Source organism: Pagrus major, chromosome 5, assembly GCF_040436345.1.
Source record: "Pagrus major chromosome 5, Pma_NU_1.0".
Classification (NCBI taxonomy): Eukaryota; Metazoa; Chordata; class Actinopteri; order Spariformes; family Sparidae; genus Pagrus; species Pagrus major.
In genome coordinates, this window is record NC_133219.1 from 10,717,350 (window position 1) to 10,736,284 (window position 18,935).

General features: G+C 41.6%; 2 protein-coding genes across 2 annotated transcripts in view; one reads left to right on the forward strand and one right to left on the reverse strand.

Annotated features, from left to right (window-relative positions):
- slf1 (SMC5-SMC6 complex localization factor 1) overlaps positions 1-561 on the reverse strand; it is a 37,333-nt gene extending 36,772 nt beyond the window's left edge. The window contains exons 1-2 of the mRNA XM_073466409.1: positions 369-561; positions 1-112 (exon numbers count right to left, since the gene is read on the reverse strand). Of these exons, the coding sequence (XP_073322510.1) occupies positions 1-111 (111 nt within the window). The 5' untranslated portion in view covers position 112; positions 369-561. The remainder of the gene's footprint in view (positions 113-368) is intronic.
- A 4,797-nt stretch (positions 562-5,358) lies between these two features.
- kiaa0825 (KIAA0825 ortholog) overlaps positions 5,359-18,935 on the forward strand; it is a 127,545-nt gene continuing 113,968 nt past the window's right edge. The window contains exons 1-5 of the mRNA XM_073466732.1: positions 5,359-5,489; positions 15,848-16,016; positions 16,376-16,561; positions 17,146-17,331; positions 17,520-17,844. Of these exons, the coding sequence (XP_073322833.1) occupies positions 5,359-5,489; positions 15,848-16,016; positions 16,376-16,561; positions 17,146-17,331; positions 17,520-17,844 (997 nt within the window). The remainder of the gene's footprint in view (positions 5,490-15,847; positions 16,017-16,375; positions 16,562-17,145; positions 17,332-17,519; positions 17,845-18,935) is intronic.

Here is an 18,935-nt window from a genome sequence, read left to right on the forward strand (position 1 = left end):
TGAGCCACCTATGTATTTTCCACCCAGCTGTTGGATTCCCTGAACCAAGACTCTCTTCTTCTCACGGTTCTTGATCCCCGAGATCTGGAAAACATGGGTGCAGCTCGCCATCCTGACGAGGAAAATGAAGAATGAAGTCTGTCAAATGTCAATTCTACGTACAGTACACACATTAGATCCATGTTTGTGGGTTGGGCGTTTGTATTGCCTAAATCACACAGCAGGTTGCTTGGGGGAATAATAAAAACCCACTACTTGCACTTGTACAGTCTCAGAGTTGACTAGATCACCAACAAATCTGCGTTTCGTTCAACATGTCCTTCACAAGTATTTATATTTCATGCACTTGTCTTAAAAACAGTTGGTACCTGTCTCATACCACCGATGATGACTCTGTTTTCCCAGTTACGTACAGGCGCGCCAAAACTCTAACTCTGACCCTGACACCGACATCTAATAACGTGAGCAGTGACTTTCACAATGTTCAGCGACTCTCCTCTAACAATATGCTACCACACTTCGCGAACAGACATACATGTCGACTTTTCTAATTAGCGTGAGTAAACGGATGATAGTTGTAGATCCTCTCGTGAGTTCACCGCCCAACTGCCATGTGTTGACAGCATCACGGCGTAGCTAACTATTCTGCGGAGGGGAGGTCATTAATTTAGTATTATTTCCTTTACACATTAGCAACGTTTTAAACGACTTTTTCTTCAAAAGAAGACGTTAAAGTGTGTTAAAAATACGTGTCACGTCAAGTATTCTCTACTATTAGAAAACCTCACGTATATATTCGTCACCATTAGTTTCTTCCCCCCTTGGTTTTCGTCGTCAGTTGGACTCTCCCAAGAAGCGGAAGTTTTCATAGAGCTACTTCCGGGTTGTTGTCACGGACGCTTTCTGTCCCCGGAAATAACCCAAATAAATGGATATCACACAGCACTGATTGATTAACGGGATCATTTGATCGATCGATAACAATGATATCATTCGAACAGTGAGGCTGCTTATGAAACCGCGCGGCTATTGACAAAACTACTCAGCGCAATGTTCAGTAACGTTCAGTGACAACGACAGATAAGCTTCCCATCACAGTCACATCAATATATTATACGTTGAACTGTTTTCATCGTTTTATTACAGTTATAAGAGGCTTTCGTAGACAAATGTCAGCAATAAGTGACGGCAAATGACGCTGGTCATGTTTTCCCGACCTGTAATGGACTAACATTGAATCGAGAGAAAAGGAGAATATAAAGGAGCTGGTAAAAGGTAAGTTGTATGTTTATGTGCCACAAAGTGTTGTAAAAGATGGAGGCGTCAATATCGGCACAAGTGCTGTAGTGATGCTTTTCTGCAGTACTTGCTGACCGCATGCTGTGAACTAGCAGGTCGACACAGCTCTGCTTTCACTGTCCAAGGTACTCCCCCCACCCCCCTTATATATGTTTATAGCTTACATCAGAGTACACTGGAAAAGACTATTAAAAAAAATCAATCAGCAATTAGTGATATAACCAAGCACCAGTACAGAAGTGTTAAGTAATAAAAAAAAACAAATATTCACAGCCTCTTAAATTGGTTATTGGGCTCTTCTCTCCATTACTTGCATATTATTGTCAACTGAATATGTATGGGCGTTAGTCTACTGGTTGGACAAAACATGTCTTTACAGAATATTATTATTATTATTATTATTATTATTATTATTATTATTATTATTATTATTATTATTATTTGACACTGAAACATCTGATTGAGCAGTTCTTGCTGTGTCTCACTAAGTGATGTCACATGGCCAAACATCTGCACACTCTCAGTGATGTTTTTGCTTACATCTATCACAAAGGCCTGGGACAAAATATAGACATGACAATATATGTCGTATCGCTTTTTCTTGTAGTTCAATTATTGATACACTGGCAGAAAATACTGATATTTTTATTAAAAACTTGCAGGCGCTCTAAACAGATTCCCCTGACAATTTGATTAACAGAGTTCCTACTTCATAGCTCCTTTGACTATAAACTTTTGTAAACTAACTTTACACAGATTTCAGATATTTTAGTAAAAAGGTATGCATTGTATCCTTTTAAACATTTTACTCGACTCTGCCTTTCGCCACATTATGGTTGTTTCACATTGAAGTGATGGCACACATGGACTTTTATACATTGTTTAATCTCAGTAATGTCAATTTCTGTGAAACTGACACCAGAATGCAGCGAATAATTCACACACTTTGCCTTTTTCTGTACGATACTGCAGAATCGCTGTATCGTGATACTATTGTGAATTGTGTTGTGTCATGAGTTACTCTGTGATTCCCACTTTGAATCAACATATAGTTGTGGTCAAGACCAGAAAGTAATATAAAAGACAGTGATAAGATGTAAGATGTTAACTTAAGCTTAATATATGATTATTTGATCGTTTATTATCTGGCTCACAAACATGATCAACTAATTATTCATTGATTAATCAGTGAAGTCATAAATGATGAAAAAATAGCAAACATTTTCTGGCTCCAGCTTCTCAAATGGGATGATTTTTTGTTGTCTTCTGTTGCATAATTGTAAATTGAATACCTTTGGGTTTAAGACCATTGCTTGGTTAAAAAAACAAGAGGTTAAACGATTTCACTCAAGGGTCTGCTAAATTCAGATGAGTATTTTTCACTATTATCTGACATTTCACACGCTAAAAGACTGATCACCTATTATGGAGCTGTTAATAATGCAAAACTTTTTCGTTGCAGCCTTATTGACAACTTACGATGGGTTCATTTATTTACTTTGTTCTTGACAGATTTTTCGTTGCCTGTGCTGTTATCAAATGCAACCATGCAACCTTTGTTTTTTGTGAGGTTGTTGTAGTTCTCCTACAGTAAATGCATCCTTAGGATAGGAGTATTTAAGTTCACTGAAATCATGACAGTTTTGATGCAATAAGCTACACAATGTGATCTGTGCCTGTATGACAATATTGTCTGGTTTTTCAACATTTGTAATTGACTCATTGCTCAGGCTACTTTAATACTGTTGAACGATGATGATTATTCTGCTCAACAGCAATGACAAGTAATATCAGGATTAAGTCATGTATTATTCATTCCCTCAGTGTAGGCTAATCACATAGGCATTTGTTATGATGATGCCAAGTTGTTGCGCCGCAATTTCTGAGCAGTCTTACACAACATATTTTAAGAACATATTATATCCACATATTTCCCTGTGGTAAAGAAAAGAATTGACCAATATATTTTAACAAGATTAGTGCCTCCTAAATTGAGCAGAAACGTCACAACATCAAACCTGATGAGACTAGAGCCCATCACTAAGCAGACAGGACTTATTGTAAAGAAGAAAATCAGTCAAAGGAAGCACAGTGAAGCAAGACCACATGGTTTCACGGTGAAGCCATGCTCCCCCTGGGCATGCATGAGATAGTTCTCAGCAGCGTTGTGATCTGAGAATATGCACCTATTTAATTTATTATGTTCCCTTTACAGCAGACTGTTAGGTACACCCTTTAAAATAATGTTGACTTTAACTTGACATGCTCTAAGTGGCTTTAAAGCGGCGGCCTGGGGGACGCGCTGCTAAATATTTCAGGACAAACTCATTACTGTAAATGGGCCTGTGTTAGCCTAGCTGGGGTAGACAGGCAGCAGCAAGAGAGATAGGACAGTGATGTGTGTTTGTGTGTGTGTGTGTGTGTGAGTGTGTGTGTGTGTGTGTGTGTGTGTGTGTGTGTGTGTGTGTGTGTGTGTGAGAGAGGGGGGGGGGGGGGAGAGATTGTGTTCCTTCCCCTGTTTTAATAGCTGTGGAGTCGATGTCTCAGGCAGGCAGCGTCTCAGCGCCTGGCCCACTTGTCCCTGCTGCAACACAGTGAAACACACAGGGGCTCCTCCAACATCTGCTTTGTAAAGAGCTAATGACAAGACAATGGAGACCAGATGATTTAAAGTCTAGTACTAATGAGGCCCTGTGTGCTGCTTGGAGAATCCTGACACACTCACACTTACATGTACACACTCATGCTTAAGATAACAGATGATATGTTGGCAGACCAGGAGGTAGACACCCAGCAGACAAACAGTGTACACATTCAGACCTTCTGTCCATCTGTTTGTCCCTCTTTCATACACATAAAGAGAAGTATGGCGTTGAAGACATTATATATAAACAGACACCATTCAAAATCACATGCTCGCACACTGTCTGGCTCATATAATTACAATGTTCAGTTCCTAATCCATGGATTTAAAATCTTCTCCTCTTTCAGTGTATAGACCCCTTCTCAGACAGTGGCGCTGAGGGAGCGTGATGATGAGGGGAAACAGTAAGGGAGAAGAAGAGAGGGAGAAATAATAAAGGACAAGCTTAACTGGTGAGGCTGTCAGCGGAGGAAAATAATATTTGTCCAGCTGGACAGGCCTCCCTTTGTGCAGGCTAAATGAATGTTGAGCTTCCTGTCTGCCCTGTCAGGGAGAGTGGCATAGACTGTATGCAGCAGCGAAGAAGCGGAGCGCAGTGCGGGGAGCTGTTTGGAGTTTGACAGGGATTATTAAAATCAGAGCAGATGACGAGGAAAGGGGCGAGAGGGGGAGTGTGAGAAAGCCAAATTGACACAGACACTCTCCATTACCTTCCACTTGACTCGCGTTGATGACAATGTTGATATGAGACCCAGCAACGCAGCACCGGCGTGGGATTGGCTGTTAGCATGAGCGTTAAGCACCACGGGGTTGGGGGGGTGGCCCTCTGTTCTGCCACAGACGTGAGGAGATGAGTTGTTTATTTAAAGCCTTGACTGAAGAGCATCTCACCTCATTGTTTATTTATTTGGTCTCTCTTTTTTTTTTTTTTTTTTGCAGTGTTAACTCACTGTAGTGTCAGTAGGTGGAAGTGGTTAGAGGCTGAGGCAATGCATTTTGATCAGGGGAGGTCCTCCTTCTCCAAATGACTTTCTGAGGAAAGAGGAGGGGAACTGGAAGAAACAGTTTTTGTTGATGATAAGCTTCCCTTTTTTCAGGTGTTTCAGGTGCAATTGATTTGTGGCTCCTAATAAGACTCCCGTTTGAGGAAATTTCAAATTATTATAGACACATGACTGCGAGTGTGTGCATGTGTGTTCAATTCTTGACAGACAGCTGTGATGATACAACACTCCAGATCTCTGTTATTTGGTGTCATCGTAAATTGTTGATTTAATCCTGACACCAATGCTGTCTTTCTCATTATTTAGTTTTATGAACTGGTACTGTACGTGTCACGCGTAGTGTTTCTGATGTTACACACTAAGGCCCCCCTCTCTCTTTCTCTGTCTGGTTCCTTCTTCATGCAGGGCGGTATGGAGTGGCCGGGGGATTTTCCTGATGACCATGCCTTTGTGGAGCTGATGGTTCCCGGGCTTTCCAGTGAGATGGACTTTGATCAGTTTCTCAAAGACACAGAGGAGAAACTCAATCTCAATGCCAACAGGTCAGTCAGAGTAAGAGCTATAGTAGTTGTATCCTTCCTTCAAATATTTTGACTCCAAGCTGTTCTGCTTTCTGGCAAATCAGACTTTTGCCAGTTAGTGGCTATTTTACACGAACACGGACAAGTTGCAGTCAGTGGGTCTCATTCATGAAACGTTAGTAAATTTGTGCGTAGATTTGCACATAAAAGCCTACGCTACTAAAAACCTACTCCGGATTCACGAACACCGCGGGAAACTCAGATCTGATCGTAAACACGTGTGTATGATCGTGAATGCCAATCCAATCGTAAAGTGACAGCGCGCTCCCGGTAATCAGCTATTAGCATAAATCCCCGCCCATGAATTGCCAATTACCACCATATAAGGAGGTGTATATGCATCCAGTCGACCTGTCAGTCATGGCGCAAACGAAGAAAGGGAGAGAAAGAAAAAAGAACTTTGCGGAAGCGGAGATAGAAATACTTTTGGGTGAAGTGGAATTAAGAAAAAAAATGTATTTTCATCTGTTAGCAGTGGTGTGACAGGGACAGGCAAAGCGAAGGCCTGGAGGGAGGTGACATATGCCGTCAATATTGTCTCTGTAGTCCAAAGAACCATGTCCGAGGTGAAGCGTAAATGGTTTGACATGAAACTGGAGGCAAAGAAACGCATAACCTCACACAAAAGAAATATATCAGCCACAGGAGGAGGAGGCTCACAGTCGCAGCTATCGCCTGCAGACGAGCGCATCGCGGGGATAACTGGGGAGACCTCTCTGTCAGGAATTATACCTGGCGGAGACAGCGACATGCCTCCACTGGAGCCTATATTTTTATTATCATCATTCAACATGTAGAAAGAACGTGTAATCTATTGAGTCGATTTACATAGATAATTCACAATCACGAACCTAATCTGGATCTTAAACCTGCCAATTGCCAACTACTTTAACTAAATGTGTTATATTTGTATCATATGTTTAGGCTATATCACGTGTTTCAAAGGCATCTGCGTATTGTGTACATAACAGAGCGCAATATGAATTTAAATTGTAATTTCCAATAGTGACAAGCATTATTTATGTGCATTCTTAAATTTACACAAGCACTACGCGTGGTCAGCAGCATGTGTAGATTTTGTTAGTAGCTACGAAAAGATTGGAGCTACTAAAATATTGATGAATGCGAGATGCACGTAAATTTCCGTCTGCGAACAGTTTACACACAAATTCGTTCTGCTCACGTTTCATGAATGAGACCCAGTGTGTGGTAAAGAGGCACTAAGATAAGACTTTATGCACGTTTTTATACAGTGTCAGTTTATGCCAAATTCTGTGAGACTGACATCAAGATGCATTGAATCAATATGTAATTCCTGTACTTTGCCTTTTTTAGGGGCATTTTGTATTCTTCAGTTAGACACATATCGTGATGTATTGTTAGATGTTTGTCCTGCAATCCACCTTATTCCTAGTCCCCACGATACCTTCATTTCTGGCTAAAACTTCTAACGCTTCTTCCCTCGAAGACAACCCAATTGTATCAAATTGTGTGATACTTTGTGATTCCCACTCTGTCGGAGTAGCAAAAGCATCAACTTAATTTGCCCTTTTCTTTGAATTTTAAACGTCCCCCGATCACTTTTACCTGCGCTTCCATCACTTTTAGAATTCCAACTTCATGATGAAGCCAGATTGAAATTAAATACAGTCCCAGCTGACAAAAATAAGAAGACACAGACGTGACAGTAAAGTTTTTAAAGCAGTCTGTTTTTGAGGGATTATTTCTTGACGAGGTTTTCCATTTCTTTCTGTGGATCTCGGGTGAATGACAGAGAGCAGAGCGCAGCATAATGCACAGTTTAGTGCGAGAGCACAACACTGGAACAATGAAATGAATGTTAAACAGTAACTTTGACAAAACCTAATTAAAGCTTGGTGTTTACTTTGATGGATTATATTGCTTCTCATAAAATTTTCAATTCTGCTGAAGTTGTTGTTCATACTGTACAAAGATTAAGGAGGAAAAAAAGGCTTATTCTTAAGGTGGGAAAACAAGCTCTGATTTTTGTTCATGCTGACTGCGTGCAGACACTCGCAGGATAATTTTAAAGAGAGGAGCAACCTGTATGACTGACAGGCTTAAAAAAACACTAGTAATATTGTTTACACTGGCAGCAGTGCTCCAGAGGTAGAAATATAAAATCATGATTAAAAGCTGAAAGACTAAATCCATATTTTTGTTTTTCTGTTTTACTTTCTCTCTCTCTCTCTCTCTCTCTCTCTTTGCTACTGTATCTTTCTCCTGATCAATCCACAAAGTTCAATGTGGATCTCCTGAATGAAGACATCCAATCAACAATTCTGAAACTGCATAAATACTTCAAGCGCAAAATGACCTCTGTTCAACTTTCCTCCCTCCCAGTGTTTCTTTGTGGTCTTACTGTAGGCGCTGCTGTTACAATGACCACATTAGTAACACGGCCACCGCCAGCAGCCTGGTTACTGTCTGAACCACGACCAAAAACCCCTGTCTCAGTGATATGAAAAGGCAGAACAAAACACCCGGTTGCATTAATAAGTAGGCAGCTTTTGTTACTTAATGATCTAGCAGATAAAATGCCGGTTTTCGAAACGAGTCCTGTTAGTACGGATGGAACACATATAATGCAACCTATAGGGATTTATAGGGAACCAGTCTGTACACATATGGTGTAATTTTTCTACAGCCATTACACTGTGCAATCAGTATTTACTTCAGAATGATTAGTAGAAGCAAAAAGGTTTTCTACTGCTAGTTTAACTGAGTGAAATCCCTGGTTGAACTATCCGAAATCAGGTTTTTCTGCTGGAAAAAAAACATTCATGGCTCTTTGCACAGATGTCTAACAGAGCATTAATTTGATATGCAGCACAAAGACAGGTAAAGTATTACTGTGGCAGTAGCGTGGAGGAATGAAAGGAAAGATCATTACTGTAGCTGTGTGTTCTTGTGTCTAAAGACTGTTAGTTAAATACAAAGTGGGATTACGGCTGACTATGACACTAAAGCAAAAGTCAGTTTCCACAGCCTGCTTGTACAATTCAGGCACATTTGCAGGATAGGAAAAGAATGTGAGCGGACAATGATGGTCCTTTCACTGTGCAGTCAGAAATGCACAAAAAAACTCTCCACGCTGAAGTGTCATAGAGAGTTTATAGCCAATACACTGAAACATACAAGCCTTGGTTTAGAACATATGGTAGCGCAGAGGGAGAAATCTGACCAGGTGCAGGTGTCTCTCCGTGTGTCCATTGAATTTGATCTATTTAACACTGTTGAGGGCTTTCACTGACATCACATTGTTCGTGGTTGCACTCTTCTCATGGTTGAGCTGATTTGAGATAATTGAATTTTCAGATTCATAAAGAGGCCTTTATCAAACTTTAAGACTAATCTTACAATGTCCCCAACATCCAGGGTCATTTGATAACATAAACTGTGAGCAGAATCTTTCTCTGTGGTTCAGATTTATTAATTACTAGATCAATCTTCTCATCATGTGTTATGGAAGAAAGTGCAGTGCAGCGACATTTATTTTTTCCTGTGCTGTGAGTACTGAAATATAGACGTCTGTCAATGATGGTAGACAGGGATAGTTGGAGAGCACACATAGATTGATAAAGAGAGAGACATAAGGGGGAGAGAAGAAAAAGAGAAATCTATATTTCAGGTCTTTTATCGTTTTTGGCGTTGTGAGGCTGAGGGCAGATGATGAAGGACAGGCTAAATGTAGCAAGTGAACAAAGCCTCACTCTGGCACCATTAGTGTCTGGGACTCATCCCTTCGTCACTCTCTCTCCCTGTGTCTCCCTCCCCTTCTCTCTCTTTCTTTCCTTCCTCCTTCTAAATGGGAACATAATAATTGAAGATTCCACATCTTGAAACGAAAACCCTTGGGTAGGTAATTCAAGGCTTATTACCGAAGGCCGGGCCATTTTTCTGCTTTCTAAGCATTAAAGGGTTATTTTGTGTTCCTGCAGATGGGAGAGGGATAACCATTATGAGAACAAAGCGTCCAGATAATGGAGAATGGGGCTAAAAATAAGGCAATCCTCCTCTCGCCGTGGGGGACCACTGGTCAGTGTCTGTCAGGCTGCAGCCAACTTCCTCCCAGACTACTTCAGGACAGCCCTTTTACTGCCGGGACACATCTCGGCAAAAAATTTTTGCAAGGCTTCTCTTTCTCTTCGACCAGGGTGGGCTGCAGACATGCATGTACCCACACACACATGCGCAGCTCACTCACCTGCTGCCTAATTGACTTATCAGTGTCTAGGACAAATTACGGAAGTGGAGGAGAGGAAAAGGAAACCGAGAGATTGAGGAGACAGAGCTGCCCACACCCGTGAAGGACTTCAACCTGTTTATGGGTCAGAGTGACTGGCCTGCTCCCAGTTCTCAGATGTCAGAGATTTGCCTAAGAGCTGCTCCCTAATTGCAGGAGATTAAGATAGGCTGACAACAGAGCTGGCTCCCCCAAATTGAAATGCTGCAATCCATCAGTTTTCATCAGTTGGGACAGTGGTGCGGCACAGAGTTGGGCGGGGAGTGGAGTCGGGCAGTGGTGGGCCACCAGGAAAAGACCTCTAATGAAGTGTCAGCGCGGGCCTGGAGAGTGCAGACAGGCCTCTGGTTTCACACTGGCAAGGCAAATGGCTCTCACTAGTCGCTTGCCAATCTTGATCAGGATACAATATCAATACTTTTAAATTTGATTCTGTGTGAGTGCTCCTGATAATCAGGATTTTGCGTTCGTGTGCAAGCAGCCAGCGTTGAAAGCCTGCCACAGTAAAGTATCGTGCAAGGTTCCTTTTCAGTGAACAGAAATACTGATCTGTGGTCCTGGCAGTATATAGTTGATTTTGTGTTTAGCTGTGCGTGACACGTGTGTTAAGTTAGTATATCAGCTGTATCGGTTCTCTGGTATCATTGGCTGGGCCGGGGGTGCTGGGGGGCTGAGGGCTGAGGGCACTAAGTGGGCGACAGGCTGGGCCAGGACGGGATCTGTTTTCAGCCGGTTCATTCAAACCCATTCACTCCTTTCCCCCTCGCAGAATGGGGCCCTTTGATGGAGGAGATATTTGGTTCTCAGGCGGCTGGTTTGGCACTGACTGGAGCTGGGGCTTATTTGAAAGGGATCTTCCTGCCCCCGTTGCCTCCAACCCCCCACCTCCTGTAGGCGAGCCGAGCGGAGGGGAGCGGAGCGCGACAGACAGACAGCCCCACAGCAGCCCACCCACACTAAATTAATTCTGACAAGGAACTTAAGATAACGTCAAAGCGCTGACTAATCGCGGGATTGGGTTTCTGTAAGTCAGGGAGCTGTGAAATGTGCCATCATATCTAATAAAAGACCTCCGGTTGTTCCCTTTCTCTCTCAGCGGTGGTGAAGGTTTGGGGGGGGGCACGGTTGCGGTGTCGACTGTCAAACTAGACCGCTCTGAAAAACAATTAGATTTCACTTCAGCAGTCAGAGTGCAAGTGTGTGTGTACGTGTATGCTTGTGTGTCAGTTAGGGTAAGATGATTGACATGTTTGTCAAGAGGCCTAAAGAATCCTTTCCTCAGTTTCCTCTTCCTCTTTTCTCATTCTCCAGGTCTTTTGTTGAGTTCAGCTCCGGCGTTTTTGCCATTACCGGTTTGTCCATTGTCGTCCTTACTCGGAAAGCTGAATGGTTTTATTTTCTGTGACTCCTCTGATTTCTACCCATTTTTACCTTCCTCTTCTCTCATTCTCTTTCTGTCTCTTTCCGCCGTGTCTGAGCTGCTGGCAGTGGAAGTCATCAGATTCGGAGCTAATCCTGCCAAGTTGATTAGGCTGCAGGTAGCTTTTACACCGGCGGGCAAAAGGTCGCAACATTGTAGAGAGCTGGATGGACTTCTTGACACAGACCATCCACATTGACTTTATAACTTACAGCACAAGGCCCTAAGGAGGGGTAATTGAAAGGCGAGAGTAAAGAAAAGAAAATTAGGAAAGTAAGAGTTTTGAGGAGAGAGAAAAGTAAGAGGGGAAAAGAGAGAGAGAGAAACTGTGCAGGCAAGGCTTGGAAATGTATCTGAGGAGGCAAGTGCTGTAGCTGTAGCTATTACAGTACATTGTTTTGTTGAGGGAAGGCAAGAGTCATATGATGAGGAGTGGAACTAGAGAAAGAGTTTGTAGCCACAAAGTCATTCTCCTACCTGTCCTTGTGTGTGGCTTCATATGGGTTTCAAGTTGGCAATCTCTTTCTGTCGTGTCCACATCAGGCAAAACTGAGCCTAGGAGACTGCTCACCACACAGAGTCCAAGGCTAACAAGGTGGATAAATCCAAACTCAATTCTGTTATCAGAGTAACAAGCAAAAATCCACAGTTCAAATCAGAGTTATGTTACGCCACTCGTGCTTTAAGGCTTGACAGAAACAACACAGCTCACACGGGAGCTAAGCTAATTATCTCTTTTTTTTATCTACGCATGGAGCAGTATCGAGACAAAAACAGGACAAATGATGCATGGCGACAAGTAACTGAGGAGGTTGGCCTGCCAGGTGTGTAGCCAGTTGTGTTGTTGAAAGACATATAAACCACATTATGCACACACTCTGAATGTAACACAGCTACCATGCAACTAATGTTAGCTAAATATGCTGTCAAACGTTTCACTTAGAAAGAGTATATAAACCGAGCTGTATCACATTCATCAGTTAGTGAACCATTTCATTTTCATGCTAATTGTCCGCAATCTGCCACAAAAGTTTAAACTTTTCAATGTAATCGATGCATTTTTCAGACGGAAAAAACAAAAAACAAGGAGTTTTGCAAAGAGTTTGACAAATACATCAGTGATATTTTAGTTTACGTTTTTTCCGGTTTTTATTTTTATTTCAGTTAACTTGTTTCTCTCACACTCGTTTGAGTTTTTAGTTTGGTTTTAGTTCCCTGGAATAACCTCCGTTCATATCCGCAGTGTAGTCTACTTCCGTTTTCTGCTTTTAATGAACTTCAGAGAGTGTGAGAAAGTGAGCTACAGATGGAAGGCCATTTGAAACCTGCTGTCTGTGTGAAGTCCTGGGGTTGAGCCCAGAACGAACATCCATGTTTATGACGCGCTATAAACGCACATACAGTGCTCTGTGCTGCCATTTCATCTACAGCCGGGTTTCATTGCACGACATGGCATATGACAGAAATCTATACTAAGAAATTTGAGTGAGAAAGTGTCTTAGTTTTGCATTTATTCTTAAATGTATGTTTCTTCTATTTATATTTTTCCTACCCTGAGTGACTTTTAAAAAAGGAAAGGGACGGTGTTGTTATTTTAAGTATCCAGAACTACATTTTCTCCAAAAGTCAGAGGTTGCACAAACAAACCAGCATCTGAACACTCCTTTGTGTTGTTTAAAGTGGTGTCTATTAATTTTATACACAGTGCCTTCAGCAACCCTGAGACATGCTGGTTTTGCTTTGACCTTGCTGAAGCTGTGTTTTACAGCTAGTGAGCCTTTGGGCAAGCATAGTTAAGAGTTTCTGCACTCACACAGTCTGTCACAAGTTGAGGCAATATCATTCCTATACAATGTTCAGCTCTGATATACAGAACACAGACATACACACGGGGGAAACATGATAAAGGCTGTCTTTAATGAGGGGTTTGATAGTTCTGTGTAACAAATACCGCCTGGCATCAAATCACTCCAAACACACACAAACACACTCGCTTTATAATCAAGGTTTCTGTCAGTCAGCAAGTTGGTGTCAAGAGAATAAAGTGAGATGCATCATCTGGCCTGCCTAAAGAAGAAGCAGAAGAGAGGAAGAGATAGTTAAAGAGAGAGAGAATGATAGTGTTCAACCTAGAGGATAGCGGTTTGTAACAGACTATAACATTTTATCCCCTCGCGTTTTTCCCCTCTGAAACCAAAGTGTGTCAGATTGAACGGTTATTTAATGTGTTGCCATTGTAAGACATCTGGATACGTTCATGGCCCAGGAGCAGGCAGGAGGCAGTTTATAGACCTGCGGTAGGGGATGAGCTGTCTGATGGGGAAATGGCACCTTGGCTCTGTGTCACGTATGCCAACACACAGACACAGACATTTGCACACGCGTGTTTTGAAGACGGATAAGTAGATCTGCAACTAATTCTCATTATCTATTGATTATTTAATTGAATATTTCATTAATCGTGTAGAGTATAAAATGTTTAATGTCGTGACAACCAAAGTCATGTGTTAAATTGCCCTTTTTTTGGAAGAAGTGTAAAAACAGTCAAAGGTGTTGTGGTCATAATATCAAGGTTCGATATTTAAAATGCAAAATAAACTTTAGACCATGATAATTATCAGATCTGTCATTCATACATATTCTCTTCTTAATTGATTTTTGATTGATTGATGAATTGACTGTCTGATGAATCATCCCTACTTGTACTGTATGCACCACACACACATATACACACTCAGACAAAGAAAAACACAGGAACACAGTAGCAGCATTCACAACACCATAACATGTTTAATTATGCAGGTACATAGGCCTATGCACACACACATACACACACACACACACACACACACACACATACACTTACACACTGCCTTACATGGACAAATATATATGCATAGATTTGCATGGAAATGACTAAACATGTCGAGCCCAAAGATGTCATTTCTAATCTGTCATATTAAAGGGGAAACTGATCGCTGATGCAGTCGGGTAAAATCAGAAGAGCTGTGTTTGTGTTTGTGTGTGTGTGTGCGTGTCAGGGGGGAGAGTAAGACGTGAGACGGCAAGAAGCGTGTGTCTCAGATGTCTGCTGATGCCTGTAACGCCACTTCACACCAGATGCTTAGCACACACTCACACACTGATATATCGATGTCTTTGTTCATTACTGTTGATGCTTCTGTATCTGTCTTCTCACGGTACGGACACTGAATGAGAGTGAGGGAGAGCCAAATGTGATGTGGTGTGTAGGCACATGTGTATCTGCAACATGATGTGTATGTGTTTGTGTGACTGTAACGTGGCTGGTTTTCTGTATTGTCCCTGTGTGTTCCTCATGCCACAGCGGTGTCTTCATTTGGGTATGTTTATATGACCGGGGCTGTACTTAATCTCTCAAAAGTCTCCTTTTAAAATGAAGACACTGTCCCAGCAGATACTGACAGTCAAATAATTTGTCCAATCACTACTGGGTACAGGAGCAGCTGTGTGCTGGTAAACATGGCATAGAGAGATATATAACACATTCTCGTACCTCAACAACTGAATAGCTCAATTGTCAGCGTTTCCAAAGCTACATATACCACCGGTCCCAAAACAACATGACCGTAGCAGCGCATTGCAGTCGCAGTTTGGTGAGCCTTAGGCAAGAAAACACCTTGGTTAGGTTAAGGAAAACCTTGTGGTTTGGGTTAAAATAAAATAAAAAACACACTTAAGTCAACTAAGTAACTTGGAAAGAAGCCATCGTTGACTTCAAGTTCCACACTGGACACGAGCAGCAGTCTCCTGAATGAAAGTCCTCTGCTTGTTTAACTGTTCACTCTTTATACTACTTCTCTTCAATTCCCTGTTTTGCAACTGTAACAATTACTACAGCCACTAGAGGTGGCCACCCGACATCAAACACCAACAAGGGCCGTTATACGCTGCTTTCATTTTCAACCTATATTGTCTATCAGATGGAGCAGCTCTAATCCAAACCGGTCATAAATGGAGCCTCACCGATATTACAGTCTGCCGATATTATTGGCCGATCATAGATATACAGTACATCGGTATCGGTGTATATGTTGTCTGATATGTGCCGATATGAAAAGTATCAGTTTGGCTCTAGTCATACGGTAAACAAGGCCAATTTTCTAACAAGAAATACTGTGAAGACAAAGCTAAATTTGGTTTAAAATGTCTTCTTTCTGTATAGTTTACTCTTTTCTGTTGTTGTCAGGATTAAACGAAAGCGGCAAAAGTGTTAAATACTTACAGTCAATTTCTTTGTTAATATTAAATTTGCTGACTGCTTTTCTCTCGTACTATGAACTTGTAAATGTAGGCTACTTCAATACTTTTGTGATGCCACCATTTGAAACAATACAATATCTGCAATCAGTAGTAGCAAAAGTACCAAAGCTATACTAAAAACAGATTTGCAATCAGATTTATAACCCAAGGCCGCACAGATAATTATTCCATTTTGCGTGCCTAGAACCTTTTTTTTTTTGCCGTGGTTTTAAGTGAAGTATCAAGTATCGTTCTTAAATTCTGGTATTGTGACAACCTTCTTGCTGTCATGTATGCTGTTTCATAGTCCTTATCTCTCAGACTTACACAATGCATTTCCCTTTCTCTCAGCATTGAACAGCAGCTGAAGGAGCTCCAGGCCAAAATGAGTGACTCCCGGGCAGGGGAGCGTCCCCCGAGCCCCTCAGAGTGCCTGCAGTGGTTCAACCTCAGAGCGCACAACAGCTTCAAACCGGTTACCACAGGACATCAAGAGCTCATGGAGTTCTTCAGAGCTCTGGTAATACATCAGGGTGATGATGACACTGACTGATGATGATAAGGATGATGATATTAGTCCTATTTATTTCAAATACTGTTTTTTTTAATGAGAAATCTAAAAGAATGATAACTGATGGGAGCTATGTCAATCTTAATGACTTTATCAATCTGATCTCCAATTTTCCACTTAATTGCACAGACACTCTATTATTAACATTTAGCTATCTATTGATCTGCAACCCTGTTTATTAACAAGACCTCCAGATGTAGGAAGTCAGCCCTGAACTGAGCAAATGGATGAGTCATATTCAGAATTGTAGGATCGGTTCATGAAATCCAGTGATCTTAACATCGCCATTCCCCCTCTGTTCCACTCAGCAACAGTACCTGAGGTCTGAAGATGAGGGGAAAGAGGAGGTGACGCTTCAACTGCTGCTGAATCTCTCTGCCCAGTGTGGTGTCTGCTTTCCTTGTACCCCGTCTTCTTCCTCCTCTCTTCATCCTCAACCGACTGCCTCCTCCATTCACTTGGTACATACAGTCAGAGATGATGCTTCATTAGAGGTAATGTACTGTGTGATTTTGAATGTATTAGTTGGTGGGCTACTTTTTTCAAATACTCATATGCTCATGTGTACATTGAAAGCATTACTGGTCATTGTCAAGTGTTTCTCTTCTGCAAACTGGCCGCAAACAGCTCCCTTTCTAAAGTAATTTCAGTGTAGGTTATGGGGGTTATAATACAAAGTCCTTGCATTTAAAAGTTCAGCTAAAGCTTTATGAGGCTTAAGTAATCTGAGGTAGTGAAATCAAGTCGGTAGCTTCTAAAGTTATAGTCTTTTGTCTTCTCTTTTTGTTTCAGCAGAAAGTGTTTGCACAGACTGTTGATCGTGGACTTTGTCCAACCTCACTTACACTGAAATTGCACAAACAGGGATCTCTCTGTGGCCAGTATGGACAAAATTAGACTAAAACAGACTTGAAAAATGCGAACCTATCCTTTAATCTCATGTGTAATTCAGCAGTTGAGTGTAAGCTAAAATAAAGGTATACTTGAATAATGGCACTTTTCACTGCAAAAGATTATTATCCAGCACCCTCTTGATGTGTTGTTGTTGATTACCAGTTTATTTTTGCCCTTGCTTAAGATCCAGGAGGTCTGGGATGATGTGCGTCTCCAGCTGCGGCGCCACCTGCTGGACCGGCTGTCTTCCCGCAGCCCAGAGCATCCTGAACCAGCACCTATTTCCACTCTGTCCATCCCTGATCGGGTCCACTGTCTGCAACAGCTGTTCTTTCTTTACCCTGAGTCTGAGGTGCTCACACATTACCAGGTGTGTTCAAATAGTGAAAATACAATTATGAATTATGTGTTTCTTCTGCCATATTTTAGTCAAGAGAACAAGAACAATGTTGTTGTTGTTTTTTAAAGTCCAAATCCACATTGTGAACTACCAATGTGATACAGTAGTATACTAATGGTTTTCCAGTAATATATATTATTTTGATTTTAATTCTCCAGCGTCTGAGAGGTCAGTCTGTGCTGGATCTTCTTCTCTCTGCCCTGAGCTTAAGCCCAGGTGGAGAGACTGGCTTTGACAGACTGGCTGCAGGCTTCTATTCTGCGGTCCCAGCTCTGACCCAAGCCCTCACAGATGAGCTCCATGTCCTTTCAAGACTAGCAGAACCGCACACCATCCTGGGTTTTCTTAATACGGCCTACCTCAGCACTGTCACCCACGAACTCGCCTCCCAGATGGAGAGAGAATGTGAGACGGCCCTGAGGGACAACACCACGCTCAGCAGCAAGATTAAGAAATATTCAGCCAGGTCCCGGGCAACCGTAGGTATGTGTCTCTTTTGAAAAAAAAAGATTTTAAGTCTAAAAGTTATTTTACTCTTTCTGTTCATTCTGTTTTCTTTTCTCTCTCCTCATCTCTGGTTAGCAGTCCTCAGAATGTATTCAGATGTGCCTTATAGTTGTTTGTTTCCCTCCGTTTCTGCCTTCTTTCCTCCTGCTTCTTATTGTTTAACAATAAAGGCTAACGATTTTCTCTCTCCCTCCTTTCCACTTTTACTTTTGCTGTTTCTTTCCAACTGTAGTGTGTTGTGATCTGAATCAGAGCCAAGGCCTCTGTAAGAGATTGTCAGTAACTCCTGTTCCCATTGTAATTGCTTTCTGTTTACTGCTCTCTTTCCTGTCTGCCTCACTTTTCTCTTTACCAACATAAAAAAAGAAGAGGAGCATTTCGAAAGCTGAGCCAAGGCTTCATTTAAAACTACATCTAAACACTATTTACCACATAGTTTATCTATCGCTGTGATGAACTCTGATGCCAAGAAATGTCCATGCCATATCCAAAGTCTGTTGACAGCATGTTTAAGCCACAGTTAAATCAGCTCTTCACCTTGAACTTGAGGTAATGCGCTGCCCCATTGGACAATGGTTTGACGTAGCTATGCTGTGTTCTTTACAGAAATTCAATTGAAAGAGAATAAAAAACAACATAAAGATTATTAAAACATACCAAAGGTAGAGCAGCAGCAGCACCTTCACAAAACTTTGTGACCTTAAGGCGGAGAAGGGAAATGTAATTTTATTCTCCCTCTCACTTTTGAGCAGTGATACAGTTATGTTAAGAAACAACGACAAGTTAAGAAAGAGTTGGTGAAGGAGTAAGAGCAAGGTTCAGTATTCTCTCAACTTTGTTACACAATAGGGTATTTGAAAGAAAGAAAATATCTAAAAGCACTTGAGTGTTTGGCACAAATGCAGAACGTGTCACTGTGATGGGACGGGCAATGATTTATACACTGAGACAAGAGAAGCGCACAGACCTTCACACACCATGTCACTTTTGATACTTAATTCCCCCCATATTCTCTTTGTTTGTTTCATATTGGCCTATTTACAGCTCGCTGAGGGTAAAGATTCACA